The sequence below is a fragment of the Typopeltis vanoorti genome, chromosome 3, assembly GCF_054136105.1.
Source record: "Typopeltis vanoorti isolate ZY-2024b chromosome 3, IOZ_Tvanoo_1.0, whole genome shotgun sequence".
Taxonomy (NCBI): Eukaryota; Metazoa; Arthropoda; class Arachnida; order Uropygi; family Thelyphonidae; genus Typopeltis; species Typopeltis vanoorti.
In genome coordinates this window covers 44,503,131-44,526,410 of record NC_143551.1, presented here as the reverse complement: position 1 = coordinate 44,526,410, position 23,280 = coordinate 44,503,131, and the positions used below count along the sequence as shown (strand labels likewise).

General features: G+C 37.2%; 1 protein-coding gene across 1 annotated transcript in view; it reads left to right on the top strand.

Moving 5' to 3' along the window:
* The window catches only part of LOC150108087 (multiple PDZ domain protein-like), an 859,697-nt gene that overhangs the window by 147,281 nt on the left and 689,136 nt on the right, over positions 1 to 23,280 (top strand). The window contains exons 5-6 of the mRNA XM_090415962.1: positions 1,952 to 2,093; positions 13,385 to 13,476. Coding sequence (XP_090272088.1) covers positions 1,952 to 2,093; positions 13,385 to 13,476 — 234 coding nt within the window. The remainder of the gene's footprint in view (positions 1 to 1,951; positions 2,094 to 13,384; positions 13,477 to 23,280) is intronic.

The following is a 23,280-nucleotide window of genomic DNA, read 5'->3' as shown; positions in this document are numbered from 1 at the left end:
CCTCACATCCCTCTTCATCACATTCTTACATCACTTCCAGGGATGGCCTCTGGTTTTTCCCCTCTTCCTTTTATCTTCTACTCTTTTTATAATCCCATCTGAATTAATCCAATAAAATTCTCTCACTAACTTAAATGTCTCTATCATGTCACTTCTTTTCCTTCTTTTCACCATACTCTGCAGTCCCCATTTCTTCAACCTCTCTCCATAGCCATCATTCCAAAGTCCGAATATTGTCTTGGTCACTCATCTGGACGCAGGAAGTGAGAAAACAAGATAGCCCCCTCCCCCAAAAAAAATTGTGTAATAGTCTTGTCTGCAAGGGCATGGGACTAAATTTTTCTAGAGTTTATTTTATTAAAATTAATAATAAAACTATTAATATAATTGAAAGAATATAAATATATATTATAGCAAATATATAGTATATAAAAAAATAATTCCACAGTTTACTTTCCATCACCCATTTGCTCCATTTTATATTTTAAAAAAATAAAATAAACCTTCCGTGTGGAATTTTTAATGTCAATTATGGAAAAAAAGGAATCTGTTGAGTTGCTTGAAGCGCTTGGGATACTATATGTTGGGGAAAACAGTACGAAAGAACTATTCAAAGTGCATCAGTTTTTTTTTTTTTTTTTTTAAGAATGTTACCATGATGTCATCTGGATCACAGGTATCATGTATTGGCGATCACTGCAGATGCTCAGTCATAGATTGTATGCAATGTGTAGTGTGTATTCTCAAATTGTCTACTCATCTCGGCCCCCTCCCCATTAAATCCTGAGTGCACCACTGTTATATCGAATACATGAAACCTCAAAGTCTGGCCTGACACAAAATAGTATTGACACTAAACACAATATCCAGTAGGATAAAGCTCATATTTTCTATAGATGTAGGTTTAAATATGAACACCTTTTCAAAGAAAGTTGTGAATACCTTTTACATTGCCCAAATCTGACTTGGAACGTTAGTCTCTCATCCCTAAAAGTTTGGGAGATTCTTATCTTATGCAACCATCAAAAATAGTTGTTTAATAATATTTTTAATAATGTTATTTATTAATGCTAATTTCTAGCTTGCGACAACAGTTTTTAATTGGTAAATCACCAAATGCTGTATGCACTATGTAATCCAGTTCCTTTGATTGCTTGTTTCTACACACTGATGATGTACTGTTATTTTCAGTATGAAATATCTGTATACTTTCATTTCATTAAAGTTAATTACTGTGGTTATCATGTAACTTATTATTTATAATCATGCCACAAGTACCTTTAAAGATAATACATGCAATGATTTTTGTGTGTGAAATCTCAGTTTGTTTATCTTGCTTCCTTAACAAAATTTAAATATAATCTGACAATTTATAACATCTGACATCATTATTGATGACAGGTAAAATGGGACCATAAAAAATTCATATCACCTAGTCTGAGTTTTTACATTATACAATGACAAAATCACAACGGTGATTTTTTTCTTGATCTTACTGAAATTCATCTTACATTCAACCCCAGCCCATTTTCCCTTGTTAATACTATAAATAACCAACTTTTGATACTGTCATCCAGAATAGTGGATGTTTGTTTTCATCAATGAAAGCAACTGTAATGTCCTTGAATTGATATTTATTTATTTTTATTGAAATCGTACCATATTTGAAAATTCCATAAGCATCAACAGCTGTCAATTATAATATGTGTAATCCTGCACTACAGGAGGAGGGCAAAAGTTATGGGTAAGGTGTTTTTCTCAACCATTACTTCAATTTAACTAATGCTAAGTGCAAATGCAATTTAAGTTATTCATACTGCAAACAAACAAACAAAAATGCTTACTTCAAAATTAACTTTGGAATGAACTCAGACTTTGAAAGCAAAAATATTTTTATTATAACTGTAGACAACTGGATAACTGACTATTTCTAATTGCATTAATGTTCCAGTATGAAAAGTCTCAACTAATAACATACAGAGATGGTGGAGGAGAAGGAGCAGAAGAAGTGGATATGGCAATTTTTGATGTGGAGTTAACCAAGGATGAACAGGGACTTGGCATAATTGTTGCTGGTTATGTTTTTGACCAAGGTGAGTTGATAACTGAGACAGGTTGCTAAGTAGTTGTCATCACTTTTCTTTCCATTATGTAGGTCTTCAAATTTCTGAGTTGCTTTTCAGCAGATGGAACTTGAAAAAATCATGGATCCTGTGGAAAGTACAGTCATTGCTCACTATAGCATACTTTGTTTTAACCAATGTCAATGCTATCTCTGCAAGAGTTCTAAAGTGGAAGGTTTTAGGACAACATTGACATTATAGGTCTTTAAACAGGACTTTTCAGTAGGTTATTATAGTGAGTATGTTTACTATGTTGTTAGCATTTGCTATAGTGAGAGGTGAAAATCTAACCTTTCTTAAATTAAAAAAAATCAAATATAAACATTAAAACATTTATTTATAATATACAACAAATTAGAAGATTAATTAAAGATTTCTTTGTGAAGAAAATTCTAAATGCTAAGTTTCTCTAAATGCACAAGCCTCTGTTAGATTTGCCAGTAATTCCTGCACTCTGGCTGGACAGATTTTACCATCAGCTTTTATTATGACAAACACCATTATAACATTCTTGCTTAGGATTTTTTTTAATTTTTCGGATGTCCCGGATATGTGGAATAGTGATAGATCTTGAGTAATCTCTGATCTGAAGGGAGAGGGTGGGGAGATTGCAGTTACAGGGTTTTAATATTTTTCGGGGATTGTAGCCAATGGCTACAATCCCCGAAAAATACAATCAAGAATATGGTTGAGAAATATGGTCAAGTTCAGTAGTTAGGGCACTGCCATCAGAACTGATTAATTTTGTCCCATTATATAGGGTTTTTATAATCCCATATTGTTAGGAGGGGGCAGTGGTGTGACTGCTGGTGAATATATCTGTCTGTATGTGTAGGTTTTCTGTAAACGGAGAATCCTGATGGATTCTCCATTTACACTCTGATTAAGTCAGCCTGATTAATCCAGGGATCCATCAGGCTGGCTTGTAATCAGAGTGTCTAAAAATGAGAGACTGTTGTTGTTTTTGTTTTCTTTTTCTAGTAAACTGGATCCTGGAGTGTTGTTTATTTAGATGTAGAAATTGTGAAGCGTATCCAGGCCATGTGGCCAAATGGAGAACACATCTACGTAGTGTAGCTTGATAGTTAGTTTATGTGGGGCAGAGTTTAAGGCATTTTCTTGAAAAGTGTCCATAAAGATGTTGGCCACAGGTGGAGAACCCATGGCAGTCCCCCTCCATCTGTTTGTAGAATTCTTCTTGCCAAACGAAATAGTTTCAGTTCATGGTAAATAAACTGAAACAGGGCTGAGATATCTGGAAGAAATATGGCTTGGATGAGGTCTGAGTGGGACATTAGTGAATAAAGAGGACACATTGAAATTGACCATTATGTCACTGTGTTGGAGTGTGAGGTTTTTCTATACTGGCTTTAAAGTGGATTGAGTTTTTTATGTGTGAAGGTGTGTCGCCATTATATTGTGTGAGAATATTTTTCTGAAAATAACAACATATACTGAAATATTACTTATAAAACTTTTAATACTTTAGTATATTTCAGCAATGCTACATTGCCATCATTGGGGATCACGAAAAAAAAAATCATACGTGCACACGCGATTAACACTGGGTAAAGGTTGAAAAAGGCAACGAAAGTCTGTCGTAAAGCCCTGAATGGCGGGTTAAATTGGGTAATTTTTATTGGGCTGAAGATCTGAGGATTAATGCTTCCCAAAATTTTTTTTTAATAATTAATATTTTAATACATTTTGTCATTTCCTGAAAAATAATCATTATGGTTAACTACAATCCTACAAACTGCATCAAAAAGAAAACAGAAATAAGTTGGTGACTTAATTATATTTTCTGACCGCTTGGCCAGAGGAAACAGTTAAAAAAAAGATGTTACTGCATAATGCCCATGCTCCCAGAATTTATGGCCTGCCACAAAAATATGCAAAACAAATGCACCACTGCAAACAATAGTTGAAGAAATCAACAGCTCTGATTATCACTTAGATAAGAAACTGGCGACAACACTCAAGTAGTTGATAGGTCATTTCCACTCCTACATAAAAAAAAAAAGTACACGACACTTCATAAATAAAATGTAAGGTTTGAAAATTTGGGAAACAAAGATGGGATATAGAATTTACTCTTGGTGGGGATAAATTGTTGTTGTTAGAGGAAATAAGAGGTCTTGATCAACCTGGCCACTCAGCCAACCTGGTCTGGTTGGCCGAGTGGTTAGCATATCCGCTCTCCAGACAAAAGGCTGCAGGTTCGAATCCTGCCGTGAGCATGGATGTTGTGATTGTCTGTGAAAGTACTAGTGGTGGTAGTCTGTGATAGATAGCATTGGTGTTAGATGATGAAGGTTAGTGGAGTAATGAGACGAAGAGTTGTAGAGCCGATGTCCTCCCTCGATGAGTCTTTGGACTCCCTGGAGGTGTGATGTAATAATAATTATCAAACAACTGAAACTTAATTCACAGTCGTAGCCTCCCTTGTCTTTCACCTCCCGCTGTGGTTTGAACTTAATGAGCGGTGCAATAGAAAAATCAGGCAAGTCATCAATAAAACTTAAAGAAAAACATTTAATCACAAATCAGACAGTTTACACATTATGAACAAACACTGACATATAATTGCACTAACTTTAATGAATGAGTATAATTATCCAACTTTTCTAATTCTCCCATAACATGTAAAGACATCAATTCACGTAGGAAATATCTAAGATCAATCACGCATTTTATACACTACAGTGCTAAAGGTTATTCACTTATCAACAACAAAGTTAGCTCTATGTACTTCAACGCTAATTCCTTCATTCAAAACTTCCAGTAGAACTTTCTTAAACTTCCAGTTTAAGAAAGTTCCACTACTTTCTTAAACACAATCTCTAAAGTCCTTTCATTAATCATAGCCTTCAAAATAATGTCCCTTTTACAATTACAGATTTACTTCTTTAACACAATTACTAAACAAATCAAAGTTTCTACATTAACAAAGGCTGGGGGACTATTTGACCTTCACATACATCACGACAGAACTTCCGATTCTTGGATTCTTCTTCATTTGACTTTATCTGCATTATTCTACTGATAGGCCCGGACTAGACATATCTCCGCCGAGGAAGGTAAGTGCTCGCCGCTCTCTGGTAGACTGGCTAGGCATGGCTTAGCTATCTCCGTGGCGATCGGGAACTCCGCTGTGCTATTCGTTGACCGGCGAACTGCCCATAGACACTTCAGCGTGCTCCAACGACCTCTATCCCTAAGATCTCTCCAATGTAGGGGGAAGGAAAAAAAGGACTCGAGCCGGCTTTGCAACGCCTTTTAAATCCCATGCCTGATGCTTCCTTTCTATGTCATCATTCTCTCTCACTTTGCCCACGACACCTTTCTTCTCCTAGCACTTAGCGCTACACTCTCCCCCTAGCATGCTTTATGGGGGGGGAACTTGTGTTCATGTCCTACTTGGTGCACGTGTTTAGCTTCTGGCCATCAGTATCTGATCTGATTATCTTTCTCCCAGCAATACACAAGAATTTACACAAAGTTAACATAGCTTAAGCATTAGAAAATTTACAATAATTATTTACAACATGATATACAGATAAGTATTTTCTCAAATTATTAGTGTTGCTGATAAATTACAATTAGCTTTATTCATCTGATATATCAATATTGGCCCTGGAAACGTTAATGCATGTTAAGTCTGAAGGAAACATGCAATGTATTAAATTTCAGTTTCATTCAGAGTTTAACAATGGTATGATGAGCTGTGTGTATGATAAAAGCACCTCCTAAATGAGTCTTTGACTCCATAGGGTCTTGGGTAATAATAATAATTAAACAGGCATGCCAATCCTACTGTCAGTTCCTTGGAACATTCCCTTGTGGCATATCACCAGTATAGAATTTGATGGTGATATGCCATCAAATTCTATACTGTATTTTTGTTGTCTGTACCAGCTTAGTCACCTTCCTGGCCTTTTTATTTTGCTCATGCAATTGATTGCTACCATTATTCATGTTGTGTTGCCTCTACAGTATGCTCTTCTTCCAAATTTCAGGCTTAATCTCTTTATTCATCCCTACACCTTCTTTATTCAATCTTTGGACTTTCAAAATACATTCACACATCGATGTTGTTAAATATTGTCATGATGCTAGTGTTGCGAGTGAATGTAGTGGTAGATTTGAGCTGTGATAAAAAGTATTTTTTAATTAGTGTATAGTGTGTCTTTTTATCGGAAATTTTGCTGCAATTTTTTCAGTCCGGATATAAATGGCATCCATAAAAAAAGTGTATGTTGGCTGCAAAGCTTCAGTACAGTGTAGATTGAGTTCTGCCTTGGATTTTTTTGCAGTGAATGCATTCCAAAAGCTGCTAATGTATGCTAAAGAAAGGACAAGAGGCTGACTTGGATGAAGAGCCTTTGTTCACAGGATCACCAAGTGTTGAAAACGATTGGATGGCATATAACAACAACGAGTGTGTTAGATAAGGACAAATCATATACAGTAATATTCTAAGATTACCACATGATAAGTTGGTGTACAAATTGCAGAGGTTGGAAATATATAGTATATTGGTTAGATGGATCGGAGATTGGCTCTTTGAACGATACCAGCAAGATGGAGCAGTGTCTCAAAAAAAGTAGGATAACCGATGGTGTGCCCCAGGATTCTGTTCTTTAGGCCCTGCTGTTTAACTTGTTTGTAAATGAAATAGTATGCAGACTGACTGGGGATCTTCAGTTGTTTGCTGATGATGCAAAGTTGGGAAGAATTATAAGTAGCATGCTGATGTTAATTCCCTTCAGGTAGATCTGAATAGACTTTTGACTTGGACAAAGGGGTGTGTTTATAGTTTTAATATTAATAAGTGCAAGTTGGTGCATTTTGGAGTGCAGCAATGTAAGGCCATGTACTATATTGATGGTATACCGCACTGTAGGAGGTGGATGAGATTCAGGATTTGGGAGTGGTACTTGACAGTAGACTGAAGTTTAGATGGCATATTGCAAGTGTTGCAATAATTGTGCATCATAGTGCTACTATGATAAGAAGTGGTTCTCTGATATGTAAAGATAGGGAAGTGGTTGTGCCACTGTATGGGGCTCTGGTCGGGCCACACTTGGACTGTTGTGCTCAAATTTGGTCACCTGGATTTCAGTATGATGTGAAAACATTGGAGATGGTACAGAGACGTGACCAAAACAATATCAGGACTTTGGAATGCTGGCTATGGAGAGAGAGGTTGAAGAAAAGAGGGGATATCATAAAGACATTTAAGTTAGTGAGAGGATTTTATCAGATTAATCCAGATGGGATTATAAAAAGAGTAGAAGGCAAGAGGGGAAGAACCAATGGCCATTCCTGGAAGTTGTGTAAGAATGTGGTGAAGAGGGTTGTGAGGAGTAAATTTTTTGCATGGAGAGTTGTCAGTGAATGGAACACATTATCAGAATTATCAAAATGTTTTGTTAATGCAAGGAATGCTAAGGATTTTAAGATTCGGTATGATGAATATGTTGTCAGTTGAAGGACCCTTCCACGATGAGTCTGCCTACTCCACGAAGGATGCAATAATAATAATAATTTCTTCGTTTCTTTTGTGATCAAATAGAGCATACTTTGCAGTTTTTCTCATGGATTTCATTTCAGCTGTTATTAATCTTTGTCTTTCTATTTTATTGTCCAGATTTCACTTCCATACAATGGGACTGATAGGGCTAATGTATTGTATACTTTTAGTCTGGTTTGTTTTTGTACTAGATTAGGTTTAAATATAGAATTAATTACACCTGTTATTTAATAATTTTATGCTTTTGAAATACTTTAATATTGAAATACTTTTTTTAAAATACTGAAATATTTTTGAAATTTAGTAATATTTCTTGTTTTTTTGAAACAGGAGTTAGATGCATAGGGCACCCCACAATTGTCATACATATAGCTTCTCTCTCTCTCTCTCTCTCTCTCCCACCCTTTTATTCAGATCAAATAAGGTGTCTGGGTACACATCACAAAACTGATATTTTCTTTTGGCATGAGAAGAGGCATTTTGAAACAGGAGTTAGATACATAAGGCACCCCACAATTGTCATACATATAATATAATTTAAGATATAATATAATATAAGATCAAATAAGGTGTCTGAGTATACACATCACAAAACTGATATTTTCTTTTGGCATGAGAAGAGGCAGTGTTGGGAAGTGTCTTCCTTTCGATCTGTGGGGAGAGGATTAGTTACCAGGTGAAGTGCATCCCATTATAATGGTTATTGTTGGCATACAGAAAATTTGAAAATTTTTCTTATGAGGGCCAGTTGAATATCTGCAAATATTATGTTTTCTCTGTATTTACTTTCTATGCTGTCTGAAAATTGAGAATTGTTACGTGCAGGAAGTAAAAGTAGAACTATTAGTATCGCTTTAAGCACTCACACAGACATTCAGCAGAACTGCTTATCACAACTGACCTGTCAAATGTTCATGTTACTCTTATGTTATTCTGTTTCGTGTTTGGGCTTCATTATCAGCTGAATGGTCTGTCTCTCTCTCTCTCTCTCTCTCTCTCTCTCTCTCTCTCTCTCTCTCTCTCTCTCTCTCTCTCTCTCTCTGCTGATGATTTTGTGCAGTTTTTATGGTGAGTATGCACACTACTCACAATATATATCATACCTGGGAAGACGCTGATCACGTGACATATCAGGCAGAAGATTTCTTCTGCCTGTAGTAGATGACAGACAGATGAATGTTTAATTGAATTATATTCATAATTAGATGTCTCCTTATGTCTGCAAAATTCACACTACTTTTCAAGTTGTTTAGGCAGAGATTTTTTGAATGCAAAGGTGCATTCAAAAGTATACTCAAGTTCAGCAAGGATGCCATTTTTAAACTGCTCATGATAACTCAAGCCTATCAGTGAAAAGGATAATTCGTACATGCTGATTCTGAAAACTGTATCTTTCTTTTTAGGTTACATGGAGGTCATTCTCCATATGAAGAATTTATAGGGACAAAAACAATTACTTAGTATAATATATTAAGTAATTGTTTTTGTTAAAATAATTACTTATAATTAAGAAAATAATATTCAACGTTTCGATCTTTGTATTGAGGTTATCATCAGGAAAACATACATGTACATATAAGTGTGCCGAGAAATTATATTCTTGGTTTAATCCTTTATCCAAGTATAAGCAAACAAAGTTTGTGGGTGAAGTAACTTCACATTATGGGAAGGGTCACTACCCAGACCAGTTTTGACCTTTATTGAGGTCTCATCAGTGGGAGCCATAGTGACCCTTCCCATAATATATAGCATTATGCATGTCCATAAGGATATGTGCTTTGCATTATGGGATACTAAGACAAGTGATATGAAGTCACTTGTCTTAGTATCTTAGTAGATTAGCCTCTATATATGAGGTTCCCATTCGTGAAGTTACTTCAGGCACAAAAAATTTGTTTGGTTGCACTGGGATAAAGAATTAAACTAAAAATATAATTTCTTGAAGCCTATGTAGCTCAGTTATCTTAGTAGATTAATCTCTATATATGAGGTTCCCATTCGTGAAGTTACTTCAGGCACAAAAAATTTGTTTGGTTGCACTTGGATAAAGAATTAAACTAAAAATATAATTTCTTGAAGCCTGTGTAGCTCAGTGGATGTGGCGTTTGCACACCACGGCGCTTGGCTGCATGAAGGAAGACTTGGTTTCGAGTCTAGTTGGCGACTAGAGGAAATTTTTCTAAGCCTTTTTTCGACCAGTTCCCGAGTTAGTCGATCTCTGGCACGGGCAAGCGGGTTTTTCCTCCCGGAAACTCGGGTTTTTCGTCCCGTAAACTCAAGAAAATCGACCATAGAACCCACATTATTTCAGACATTAAATATATTGTGTTAGGGTTAGGGACCACGAGATGGTGGTACATTTGCGCCGTCTCTCTTCACTGTGTACCGCTTAATTAGTGATAGCCTTGGGCTATCTATCTCTGATTGGTACCAGTGGAGATTGAACTGCCCACTCAGTCTCCAAAAGTTAGATAAGGCTAAATGGCCTTGTCTACTCCCCGTATACGGGAATAAAAAGGCGTTAGCTGATTTTTTTTTTTTAATATAATTTCTTGGCATCCTTACTTTATAGTATAACCAAGTGGAAAAACTTTCAACGTATATATGTACAGGACACAAGCTATATGACGCTACACAAAAGTAAGATGAATCTAAATATTCTGTTAATCATTTACCCTATCCCAGTAAGAAAAGATGAACCTAAACGCCACATTAAATTCCTCCACTATGGTAAAACATTCCTGTCTGACCACACACTTCAAACATGCCACAGAATTAACTGGGAAGGTACCAAGACACCGCACTAAAACTTGGTTTGAAAGAAAGTTTAAAGAAATCTGTGAAATGCTGAAACTTCATCCAAATCTAAACAAGAATGATGATTAATAATTCCCAGAATCTGGGTCAGTATATTATCATACTGATATGTATGAAAAGTTTATTTTATTTTGTGAATTAATTTTTAATTTTGTATATATTTCATTTAATTTTTTTTCTTCACCAATGGTCAACTGCAGTAAACAATTAACAAAACATTTAGATACATCTTACTTTTGTGTAGTGTCATGCAGCTTTTATCCTGTACATATGTATGTTTTCTTGATGATGACCACGTGTTTTTTGTCTCCATAAATTCTTCACTATGAAAACTGTATCTGTTATTTGCTGTTACTTTTCAAAAATTACTATTATCCTCAGTTCATTACCTTGCAGTTAAAGCAACATCAAACTGACATTATTTTTGCCCATACAACCAGTTTGTTCAGATCAGCCTGCATGAATTCTGTATTAGGATTGACACTTATACCATGCTGTGCATCATCAGCAAATAATTTTATATTATTATCCAGACCAATTAAACTTGCCAAGAAATTATATTCTTGTTTATTCCTTTATCCAAGTGCAAGAAAATAAAGCTTGCATGTGAACAACTAGGCTACTTGTATATGGAGGCTGATGACTTCCCATCAATTGCCTTATGATGCAAAACACACTTTCTTTCAGAAGAGTATATTGCTGTGCATTATGGAAGGATCACTACAGAGACTGACTTTACCTTTGTGTGATGGGAGGGGGAGGGATATGATTGAGACATATAAGATACATGTTAGCTTGTTAAGGATTGTTATCAGGTTGACATAGTGAAGATTTTTCATAGAATGGGAGGGGTGGGTAGAACAGGAGGCCAGGTTAAGACTGGTTACAGACCTAAAAATGAACTGCTGTGTTTGTTTACAATGCCAAAAGTATCAGAAATAAGGGAAATGAAATGATTGCACTGATTGAGTTTATTCACTCCATAATCATTGGAATAAATGAAACATGGTTGAATGAAGATGATATCCTAACTGGACTAGAAATGGAAGGATATAGTATTTTTCGTGAGTATAGACAGGACAAGAAGGGAGTGGTGGGGAGTGCTGCTGATGATAGCAGAATTATGTCCCAATGAGGTAGACATGAAAGAGGGAAATAGTGGCAATAGTTATGAGGCAGTGTGGTGTAAAGTGAAGGTTGACAGGAAGATATATTTAGTTGGATGTTGCTAAAGACCAGGGAATATGGAGGATAGTGATGAAGTGAATAAAGAACTTGGATTAGTGAACAAAGGAAGGATAATTATTATGGGCGACTTTAATTATGGCAGTATAGATTGGAATAAGAGGTAGCATTTGGGAATAAGGGAAAAGAATTTCTCGAGTTCTTGAGAGATAATTGCCTCATGCAGCACCTGAAGGAGGGCAGGTGAGGATCAAGAGTTTTTAGATTTGATCACTTCATCAGAGGATGTAATTGTGAGTGGGGATTTGCACTTTCCTCCAGTTGGTGAGAGTGATCATGAAGTGATCACCTGTGCTATGACTAGCTATATGCAGACTTCTCTGTGGAAATACAATGCCAGTGATTATGACAAGCTTAGAAGATAGCTTGGAGCTATCACATTGAATGAGGAGTTGAGCAGTAAGGAAATGAATTGACAAAGAAATGCATAACAGCATCAATGTGTGAATGTATTCCAAAGGTGAAAAGGCTGGATAAAGTAGGTGTAAAATGGATGAATGAGGAGCTTAAGCATGAAATCTGGAAGGAGAAAGTACTTTGGAGTCGGTACAAAATGAATAATGGTAATGATCAATTGCATGAAGAGTATAAAGAACAAGCCAGGAGAGTGATTTAGTAAGGAAAACAAAAGTGAAGTATAAGCAGAAATTGACAAATCAGTTGACGAAAAACGCTAGTTTTTTTAGATATGTAGCAAGTAGAAGGAAGAATGATTATGGTAAGATGATGTTAATGGATGAAAATGGTAGAATGGTAACTGCTGCAGGAGACATTTTTGAGTTATTCAGTGATCAGTTTATAAGAGTGAAATTATAAGAAACTCAAATGTAGAAGACATAGGAGAGGATGGCTTAATTGTGAGGGAGCAGGAGCTATTTGAGAAAATAAATAACCTCGATGTCAATAAGACAATAGGATTTGATGACATATCACCATGTCTTAAGGGAATGTTCCAGGGAATTGGCAGTAGCATTGGCATGCCTGTTTAATGAGTCTTATAACAATACAGGTTCCAAGGGAGTTGAAAGAAGGTAAAATTGTTCTACTGCATAAAGGTGGTGATAAGGCTGTGGATTCAAATTGTAATCCAATCTGTATATCTGGAGTTGTGGTGAAGATACTAGAAAGATTGCTGAGAAGTAGGATACAGAATTGGTTTGAAAACAGCAGTATTCTTTGTGGTTATCAGTATGGGTTTGTTAACGGGATATAATTTTTCACTAACTTATGTGCTATAACAAGGTGACAAATGCTTTGGACAGGGGAGATGCATTATACAGTAGTGTACTTGGATTTTGCAAAAGCTTTTGATAGACTGCCACATAACAAGCTGTTAAATAAATTGAAACAGATAGGATTGGATAACAGACTTCTGACTAGGATCAGTGACTGGCTGTCAGATAGATATCAGAAAGTTGTATATGGCAGTGCAGTATCCCAAAATAGTTTATTTTCCAGTAAAACTGGAATCACTGATTTCCTGCACACATGCATGTACACCCACACACAATTTCATTTTATTTCTTTACTTGTTATTTTTATAATTTTGCTTTGTATATTCCTGATTTTGTGTATCCCCCTCCCATTTCCTTTAGCTATTGAACTCTTTTAGTTTAATATTTAAAATTTTGTACTTTATTAATAATGATTTCTTCTGTTCCAGAAGATGCATCAGGTATTTTTGTCAAAAGCATTGCAAAGGGAAGTTCTGCAGATCTGTGTAGTAAAATCCAAGTTAATGATCAAATAATTGAGGTATGATAAACAAAACTTTTACTGTTACTTTTTTTATTGCTACTGTCTCCACATTTCAATGTCATCACCAGACTATATGGAAAGAGATTCAATCCAGCCATTTTCCCGAGACCTAATTTGAATGAACATAACAAAGCTTATTAATCTGCTTTTAATCTCACAATTGATTAAAAGATGATTTATAGATTGTGATATTAAGAGCAGAATAATGAGCTTTGTAATGTTTACTTTCACATTCATGATACTTTTAAATCTACAAACACCATATAAGCAAATCTAGCACATTTTTGTAAGGTTAATTATTTCATTATATTGCACCTGCATAGCATAATTACCTGCTCTGATGCCTTTTTTTCCTAGAAAGATCAAGGTGGAATTTTTTCTGTTTTCTTTTTTTTTTTTAAACAGAAGATGAATCATCCAGTCTTATACAGAGGTGGAATTTTTTTGACAATATCAGCAAGCAATATCTGGGAGATAGATATCCTGATTGAATGAAATGTCAACTTGATCCTGGGTGGTAGAGGTGTCCTCATTGCATGCTGAAATATACTACTTTGTTGGAGGCTGGATGTACATTATGCAGTATTTTGTTTTTAGAGCAGTAGTTATGGCTTCTATCGCTACCATTCCCAATACATTTTGAGCAGTATCCTTCAAGGCATGCAAAATATTGCGAAGACCTCAAACCTCTTGTATTTGAAGATAGAGCTAAAGTGAATCAGCATTAGGAGGCTTCTTGATCAGTTGGCACATAATTCTCTTCCATCTACTCTTCCAGGATGTGCGAGAAAGGTGTCTCAATAGCCTAGTACAGGAATGCTGCATGGGCTTATTCTATGCTTATCTTACCTTGCTTTAAACTGATTCAGTGTGTTTACATTCACAACACATTATGGCAATGCATTCCACTCACCAACCACTCTCCATGCGAAGAACCTACTCCTCACTCCTTTGATCACACCCTCCTTGTACAGTTTCCAGCGATGGCCGCTTGTCCTACCCCCCCCCTCTCCCATTCTATGAAAAATCTCTTCCATGTCAACCTAATAACAACCACTGACTAGCTTATAAGTCTCAATCATATCCCCCCCCCCCCTCCTCCTATTCACGAGGCTCTGCAACTTACATTCTCTGTCTGTCCTCATACTTCACATTCCAAAGACCACTGATCACCTTTATGAATTTTCTCTGGACCCATTCCAACATATCCAATGTATATGTCCTCATCACCATGAAAACACTGTGAAGAAATCTGTAATCTGTGCACAATAATCCATGTGAGGCCTGGTCAAGGCCTTATACAATGACATCATACCATCTCTATTTCTGCATGTCATGGTCCTCCACATCGTTGTCATTATCCAGTGACATCTTCACAACTGTGCAAAGTTGCCCCTGAATTTCAGGTCCTTGAATTTCAGGTTTTTCTCTCGTGTGTGTGTGTGTGTGTGTGTGTGTGTGTGTGTGTACACACACACACACACACACACACACACGAGAGTAAAAACGACCATCATGACGCTAACCTAAATCACAGTGGATTGATGATATCATCAGATTTGCAGGAGTGACATGGGAAAGGAGAGCCATGGACAGACAGTTTTGGTGTGATCTTGGAAAGGACTATCCAGCAGTGGATTGATTATGGCTGATGATGATATGTATTTTTTAAAAAAGTTATTTATTATTTTATATTATTATTATTATTATAATTTTTCCAACTACATTATAATATTCAATTGGTAGAGTGGGGACAATAGTCCAACCATTAGAAGGAAAAGTAGTTCTGGAAGTGTTTACTCTTGGTACTATTATAGCATCAAAGGTGTTATATTGTAGAGGAAACTGCACAAGATGATGGTGGTATGAGTTACTGAGAGGGGAGAGAGAGAGATGACATTGGTGACCTGTGTAGGTAGATTTGGAAGTATGATGATGTTTTAATGGCTCAAGGACAGCAAAGGTCATACTGCATCATATCAAAGGTTATAGCAGTACACAAAGTGAGACAATCACAAACATCCATGCCTGCAGCAAAATTTGAACCCATGACCTGTTGATTGGAGAGCTGGTATTATTATTATTTCGGGCAACTCAAGGGAGTCCTTAGACTCATCGAGGGAGGACCTAAACATCATGTCCACACAACTATACGACATTCTCACAATATCTATCATACCTTGCCTTGAACTCGCTCACCGTCATAGTACCCACAACAGACTCTGGCAGCTTATTCCACTCATTTACCACTCTAAAAGTAAAAACCCAGCTCTTACACCCCTGCTAACCACACTCTTGCCCAGCTTCCATAGGTGTCCCATAGTTCTCCCACCACCAGTCCTGATCTCAAAAATATTAACTGAATTAATCCTATAGAAACCCTTTAGCAATTTGAATGTCTCAATCATATCTTCCCTTTTCCACCTATCAACTAGTTTCTGCAACCCACAAATCTTCAACTGTTCTCATATGGTTCATTCCACAGACTTGCTATCATCTTAGTCACTCGCCTCTGGATCCTCTCCACCTACTTCCCATCAAGAAGGAACGGAGGTGACCAAATCTGGGCACAGTAGTCGAGATGAGGTCTTATCAAGGCTGGTACAGAGGAATAACTTGCTTGGCTTTACTCGGCAAGGTATTTTTCAACAACCAAGTGAGTTGATGAGCTGATTTAGCTACTTTTGCAATGTGCCCCCCCCCCCTAAACTTCATCTCCCTATCCACCAACACTCCGAAGTCCCTGGCCTCATCAATCTCCTGGAGTACAGTTCCACCAATGTGGTATACTGCTGCTAATCTTTTCACACCAAAATGCATAACCTTACATTTTGTCACATTAAATTGACACCCATTCTCCTTAGCCCAGAACTCCAATCTATCCAAGTCATCCTGCAAGATTTTGACATCTTCTGCATTCACTATTGCCCTACCCAACTTTGCATCATCAGGGAACAAATGAACTGTTCCTCTTAGATCCTTCCCTATATCTTTAATGAACAGATTAAACAGCAGTGGTCCAAGAACAGAACCCTGCGGCACACCACTAGTCACAGGCCGTCTTTTGGACTCTGCTCCTGAATAAACTACTCTTTGATATCTCTCCATCAACCACCCACCTATTATTCTCACCAACCCTACATCCATTCCCATATGTTGTAGTTTACGGATTAGAATTCCATGTGGTATCCTGTCAAACACCTTCGCAAGGTCCAGCAGTATCACTGTAAACCCATTACCCTTATCCAGTTCAGCCGTCACCTTGTTATAAAACTTGAGCAAGTTAGTGAAGCATGATCTACCCTTCACAAAGCCATGCTGTCCCCTGTACAGTATCTCATTTTCATTAGTCCATTCCTGTATTTTTCCCTTGACTACTTTCTCCAAGACCTTGACAACGACTCCTAATATGCTTATCAGTTGGTAATTTGCAACCGTAGTCTTGGATCCGCCTTTATGCAGTGAAACTATTTTCCCCTCTTTCCACATCTTCAGGACTAAACCAGACCCGAGACTCAGATTAAACAACATGGTCAAGGGTACTGATAATTCCTTAGCTGCTTCATGCAAGACCCGTGCCAGTATACCATCCAATTCCACAGATGTATTCACATTAAGGTTCTGTAATAGACTATTCACCTCCACTTCATTCATCACAATTCCCATATAAACTAATGGTTCCTTCATTTTTTCAATGTCACCACATGGATGATATACTTTTGCGAAGTGCTCTCTCAGTAAATCCACTATATCGACTGAATCAGTGACCTCCTTACCATTGTCATTCCTTAAAATCATTTTGCCGTGTATAGTTTTTTTCTTGTTTGCAGCATATTGAAAGAACTGTTTGGGATTCTCTTTAGCTTGCATTGCTAGTTTCTTTTCATAATCTGCTTTTGCTTTTTTTTACCACACTCGTTACCCTTCTGGCCTGCACTTTATACCGTTCGTGTGCCTGCAGGTCACCTTTGTCTTTAAATTCCCTCCACAGTTGTTTCTTTTTTTGCAGCTCAAACTTAATGGTGTTATTCATCCATTTAACCCCTACTTATTTTACTGTTCGGACCCTAGGTATACAATCAGCCATAATCTCCTGTAAATACTCCTTGACCACTTCCCATGCTCTATCGATGTCCAGCCCTTGCAGTTGTACATGCCATGGCACTGATCCAAGCAATCTCCTAAGCTTGTCATACTTGCCAGCATGGTAATTCCACATATACCCTGTCTTAATCGAAAATTCCACACCTTTAGCCACCTTCCAGGTCAAGACCTTATGATCACTCTCACCAATAGGTGGCAATATTGTCGTATTCATTACAGTCAAATTCTGAGATGCTATTACCAGGTCAAGCACTCTCACACTCCTAGTATTTTCAATTACATGCTGCCTCAGATAGTTATCCCTTAATAATTGAATAAAATCCATTTCCTTCCTCACATGTGTCCTCTCCTCCTTCCAATCAATGTTACCATAGTTGAAATCCCCCATAATAATTACCCTGATTCCACTCATTTCATCAATTTGTTTATGCATACTATCTCTACCATCTATTCCATCACCTGGTCTATAGCAGCACCCAACTATATATTTTATTCTGCCAGTCTCAATCTCACACCAAATAGCCTCAAATGAGCTCCTTTCACTATCCTGCGATACAACTTCAATTCTCCTTGGCTGCAGTTCATCAGCTATCATTAATAATGCCCCTCCCTCCATTTTATTCTCTCTGTCCCTCCTAAACACACTATAACCTACACATTCTATCCCACTAACTATATCATCTTCCATCAGCCATGTTTCACTAATGCCTGTGGCCAGGAATAGCCAATCAAGGCCAAAAATTCTTCCTTCTTGTTCCTAATACTCCTGGCATTAGTATGCTAACCACTCGGCCAACTAGGCTGGCATTTGGAAGAAGTTAAAAGATGAAAGGTGTCAGTAGAATGCTGTTATTCTGTTTTGTAGCATATGATTTTGTAGCATATGTAGCATATTAGAATCCCCCCCCCCCCAAAAAAAAAATCTTTAATTCTGTTTACTGGCCACACTCCTTATATAAAAAATTTCATGCATTTTGAAACCTTAAAATTTAGTTTTAAACAATAATAATGTCATGGTGAGCTTTGATGTTACCTCCTTATTCACAAATAGTCCCCTTTTTGACTCTCTAAATTTACTGAAAAATGCCTTTCCCCCTGACATTATTAATCTTTTTAATTTTGCTATCCATGATGGTTACTTGTCTTGCACCTTATATATAAACAGATAGAAGGTACTTCCATGGGCTTTGTCCTATATCTGTACTTTATCTCTACTTTCATTCAAGTTTATTACTTTGATTTCTTGCATTTTTTTTCTTCTGTATTCTTTCAGAGCATATATTGATTTGCTTGCTTGGAACGTTTAGTAGAATCTTTATAGGTATCTAGCATAACTATAAAAAATTGAGCAAAATAATTTTTTACATAAAAAAAATTATGCAATAATCACACTAATAAACTTTAATGAAAGTATAGATATTATATAAGTCAAGTGGATATTAGATCCAGCATTATTTCAAAGCTGAATGTAGAAACCGAAAGTTTCATAAAAATAAGTTGGCTTGAGAGCTTACGGGAATACACTCACTGGTATTCACAAGTTGCCTCAGTACGAATTACTTTAGAAAACAAACATTGCCCAAGCGTCTATATATTCACTTTCTATTAGTCCATTTTGATAAGGTTTCACTGGCCTGACAGCTGTTTCGAACTGGTTGGTTCTCCTCAGAGACCAGGCAGAAACCTTAAGAGAGCAAAAACTCTCATTCAGTACTAAGAAACTTGAAATATTCGACAGGTGTATTTTTCGAACTCTTGGTTGGTGCATAAAAGTATTTACTAAAATAAAGAGCCAAAAGGCTTTAGTTCAGCGATGCAAAATTATAAAAGTCATGCGGATATTAGATCCAGCATTATTTCAAAGCCAAATGTAGAAACTATGAAAGTTTTGTAAAAATTTCATAAAAATAAGTTGACCAGACAGCTTACAGCAATACAATACAGGAATAAACACACTCACCAAAAAGAGAATGTATAGATATTTCATACTGAAAATAACAGTACATCATCGATCTGCTCATCACACTTTTCAAAAAATTGGTGTTATCAAGTCTTTAATTCATAGAACATGTAATGTTTGCTTCTCTCTCTGAAGTTTACAACAAGAACTTCCATCAAAACTTTAATGGAATTAAATGGTTACAAACTCATCAAATCCAACAGATAACTGATAAATGGGTTCCAATCTATTATATTTGTGGTATCTCTGAACCTACGGTAGGTTTTGAAGAAATATCACCTTAATCCCATGTATTTTCCTATCAACAAAATTTGTCATCTGTTACCATCTACAAAATAAAAACTGTTGCTTCTGTCTTTAGCTGGTGTTTACCAAATCTCTTGTGAATGTAATTTGACATACTTTGGGCAGACAAGCGATTCTGTGGAAAAAAAAAATAATGAACATCAGTACTACATCGAATATGTGGAACCTCGAAATCCTGGTCTAGCATAGTATTGACACTAAACACAGTATCCTTCACAGGATGAAGCTCATCTTCTCCACAGAAGCAGTTTTAAATATGAACGCCTTTTCACAGTAAATTGTGAAGAACCCCTTTTATATTAGCCTAACCTGAATCGGAATGATTGTCTCTCTTTTCCCAAAAGTTTGGAAGATTTTATACAAACATCAAAAATATTATTATTATTTATTAATATTCATTTCTAGCATGCAACAACCATTTTTAATTGGTAAACCAATTGTTGTAATGCATTATTAGTATTATTATTGAGGCCTCCATGGAGTCAAAAGACTCATCATGGGAGGTCCTTTCTAAGAAACACGAGTCTGTCAAGACTCATCGAGGGAGGTCCCTCCTAGGAAACACAGTCTATCATACCACTCCTTAAACGCAATGACCATTCTCACTCTCACCACTCCATCAGGCAATGCATTTCATGGTTCAATCACCCTCCATGCAAAGAAACCACTCTTCACCCTCTTTCTCACAGTTTCCTTTCGTAACTTCCAAGGATTGCCCTTGTCATGATTCCTTCCCGCTGTTCAACCAAGCGAAAGAACTCCCTAGTGTCAACACTATAACCACCTCTCAACAGTTTAAAAGTCTCAATCATATCACCTCTCCTTCTTCTATCCACCAAACTCTGCACTCCACACTCCTTCAGCCGATCCCCCATAACTAACATTGTACAGGCCTGACACCATCTTTGTTATCTGCCTTTGTATCCTTTCCACAGTTAATTTATCCCCCTTCAAATCCTGGAGACCAGATCTGAGAATAATAGTCTAAGTGTGGTCTTATCAGAGTCTTATACAATGGAATGATAACTCTTTTATCTGAGCAGGTCAGCGTCCTTCTCATTATTGCAGCAATCCTCTGTGTTACCTTCACCACCTTTGCAATATGTCCCCTGAATTTCAGGTTTCTATCAATCGTCAACACCAGATCTCTTGTCTAACCTACTTCCTCCAGTATAGCTCCTGCAATAGAGTATGCAGCGTCCCATCGATGTGTCCCAGACCTCAAGACCTTACATTTTGCTGCATTAAACTGAGACCCTCATTCATTTGACCATCTATCTAGCTTATTCAAATCCTCCTGCAGGGCTACCACATCTGCACTATTACTAATAACTCTTCCCAGCTTTGCATCATCTGCAAACAACTGAATATCCCCTTGCAATCCACAGACAATATCATTGATATAAAGGTTAAACAATATAGGTCCCAGTACTGAGCCCTGTGGAACCCCACTTATAACCTTCTGCCTCTTTGAGATTGCTCCACCATACATAACTCTCTGATACCTATCGGAAAGCAATGGATACAATCTTGAATCCAGTTGACCAATCTGACATCCAGACCCATGTGCTGCAACTTGAATATCAGCTTATCATGTGGCACCCTGTCAAATGCCTTTGCTAAGTCTAAGAAAATGGCAGTATATGCCTTTCCCTCATCTAATGCTCTTGTAACTTTATCATAAAAGGCTAGCATATTGCTAAAATAAGAGCGCCCCTTCACATATCCATGTTGACTCTCACAGATAACATTACCTTCATCTGCCCAATGCTGTATATGGTCCCTCATTACTTTCTCCAAGATCTTAACAACTACTAATGACATACAAACTGGCCTATAATTAGACACTTCCAGTCTGCTACCACCCTTATGCAATGGCACTATCTTATCTTCCATTCCCTGGGCACCTTTCCCATAGCCAGACTTTCATTGAAAAGCCAGGTCAAAAGTCCCTGTCAGTTCCATAGCACATTCTCTCAAAACTCGTGGTGAAATTCCATCCAGTCCCACAGCTTTACCAACACCCAGAGTTCTCAGTATGTGGAACACACTCTCCTCCTGCACCTCTAAACCTTGAACCTGCCCTATCCCTGTAGTATTCAAATTTACTCCTCCAGTATGAAATACTCCAATAAAGTGGTCATTCAACAATTTCACTATGTCCTCTGCATCAGTCACTCTATTCCCAATTTTATTCCACAATGTCATTCTTCCACAGTCATTTCTCCTTCTACTGGTCACATAGCTAAAAAATTCCCTAGGATTTTCCTTGGATCTAAGGGCCAGTCTTTTCTCATATTCCAGTTTTGTCTTCCTTACCATACTAGTCACTCTTCTGGCCTGTCTCTTATATTCTTCATGCATCTTCTCTTCACCTGTCTCCTTATATCTCTTCCATAGTCTCTTTTTCACATGCAGTTCCTGTTTAATATTGTTTGTCATCCACTTTAGTCCAAATTTTGTCCTCTTCTTCAGTCGTTGAATACAGCTTACCATTGCTGCTAACAAATATTCCGTCACAATTTCCCAAGCACTAATGATATCCTGGCCTTCCAATTTCTCCCTCCACGAAACTTCTGCAAGTTGACGTCTAAGACTACTATAATCACCTGCTTTATAATTCCACATACATTCCCGTATCTTTGATACTCCTGCATGTCTATTCATTTTCCAAGTCAAAACCATATGGTCACTCTCTCCAACTGGTGGGAGAGATGTCATCTCAGTTATTGTCAACTCTTCTGATGCTATAACCAAATCCAAAACACTTGAATATCTTGTTCCCTCTGTTACCTGTTGCCTGAGACATTTGTCCCTCAAGAATTCTAGTAATTCCATTCCCTTATTGCTACATGCATCTTCCTCTCTCCAATTTATACTACTGTAGTTAAAATTTCCCATAGCAATCATTCTTCTTGCACTTGCCAAACTCAACTGTCTAAACATTTCCTGGTCCTCACCTTCTGTGCTCCTGGATCTGTAGCAACATCCCACTAAATATCCTGTCCTACCCACCTCTTCCTCACACCATATGCTTTCAAAATCATTAGTGTCACTGCCTTCCAAAGCCTCCACTCTTTGAGGACATTGGTCGTCACTTATCATAAGCAGTACTCCACCACCACGCTTTCCTTCCTATCCTGCTGAAAAATGCTATACCCAGCAACTTCTATTCCTGTAATAATATCCTCTTCTGTCAATCACGTCTTGGTGATCCCAATAATCTTTGACCAGGATGAGGCTATCAGTGCCACCAATTCATCTTCCATATTCGAATACTCCTGGCATTAGTATAAAGAATAAAAATGCCATTGTTTCTATACCCAGCATTATCCCTTCTAGACTCCACTGGGCTCAGTGTTACCTGATGTAGTCCCCCATTCTCCCAAGTACCCATTCCCACAAGAGGCCACCCCTGCTACCATCTACAC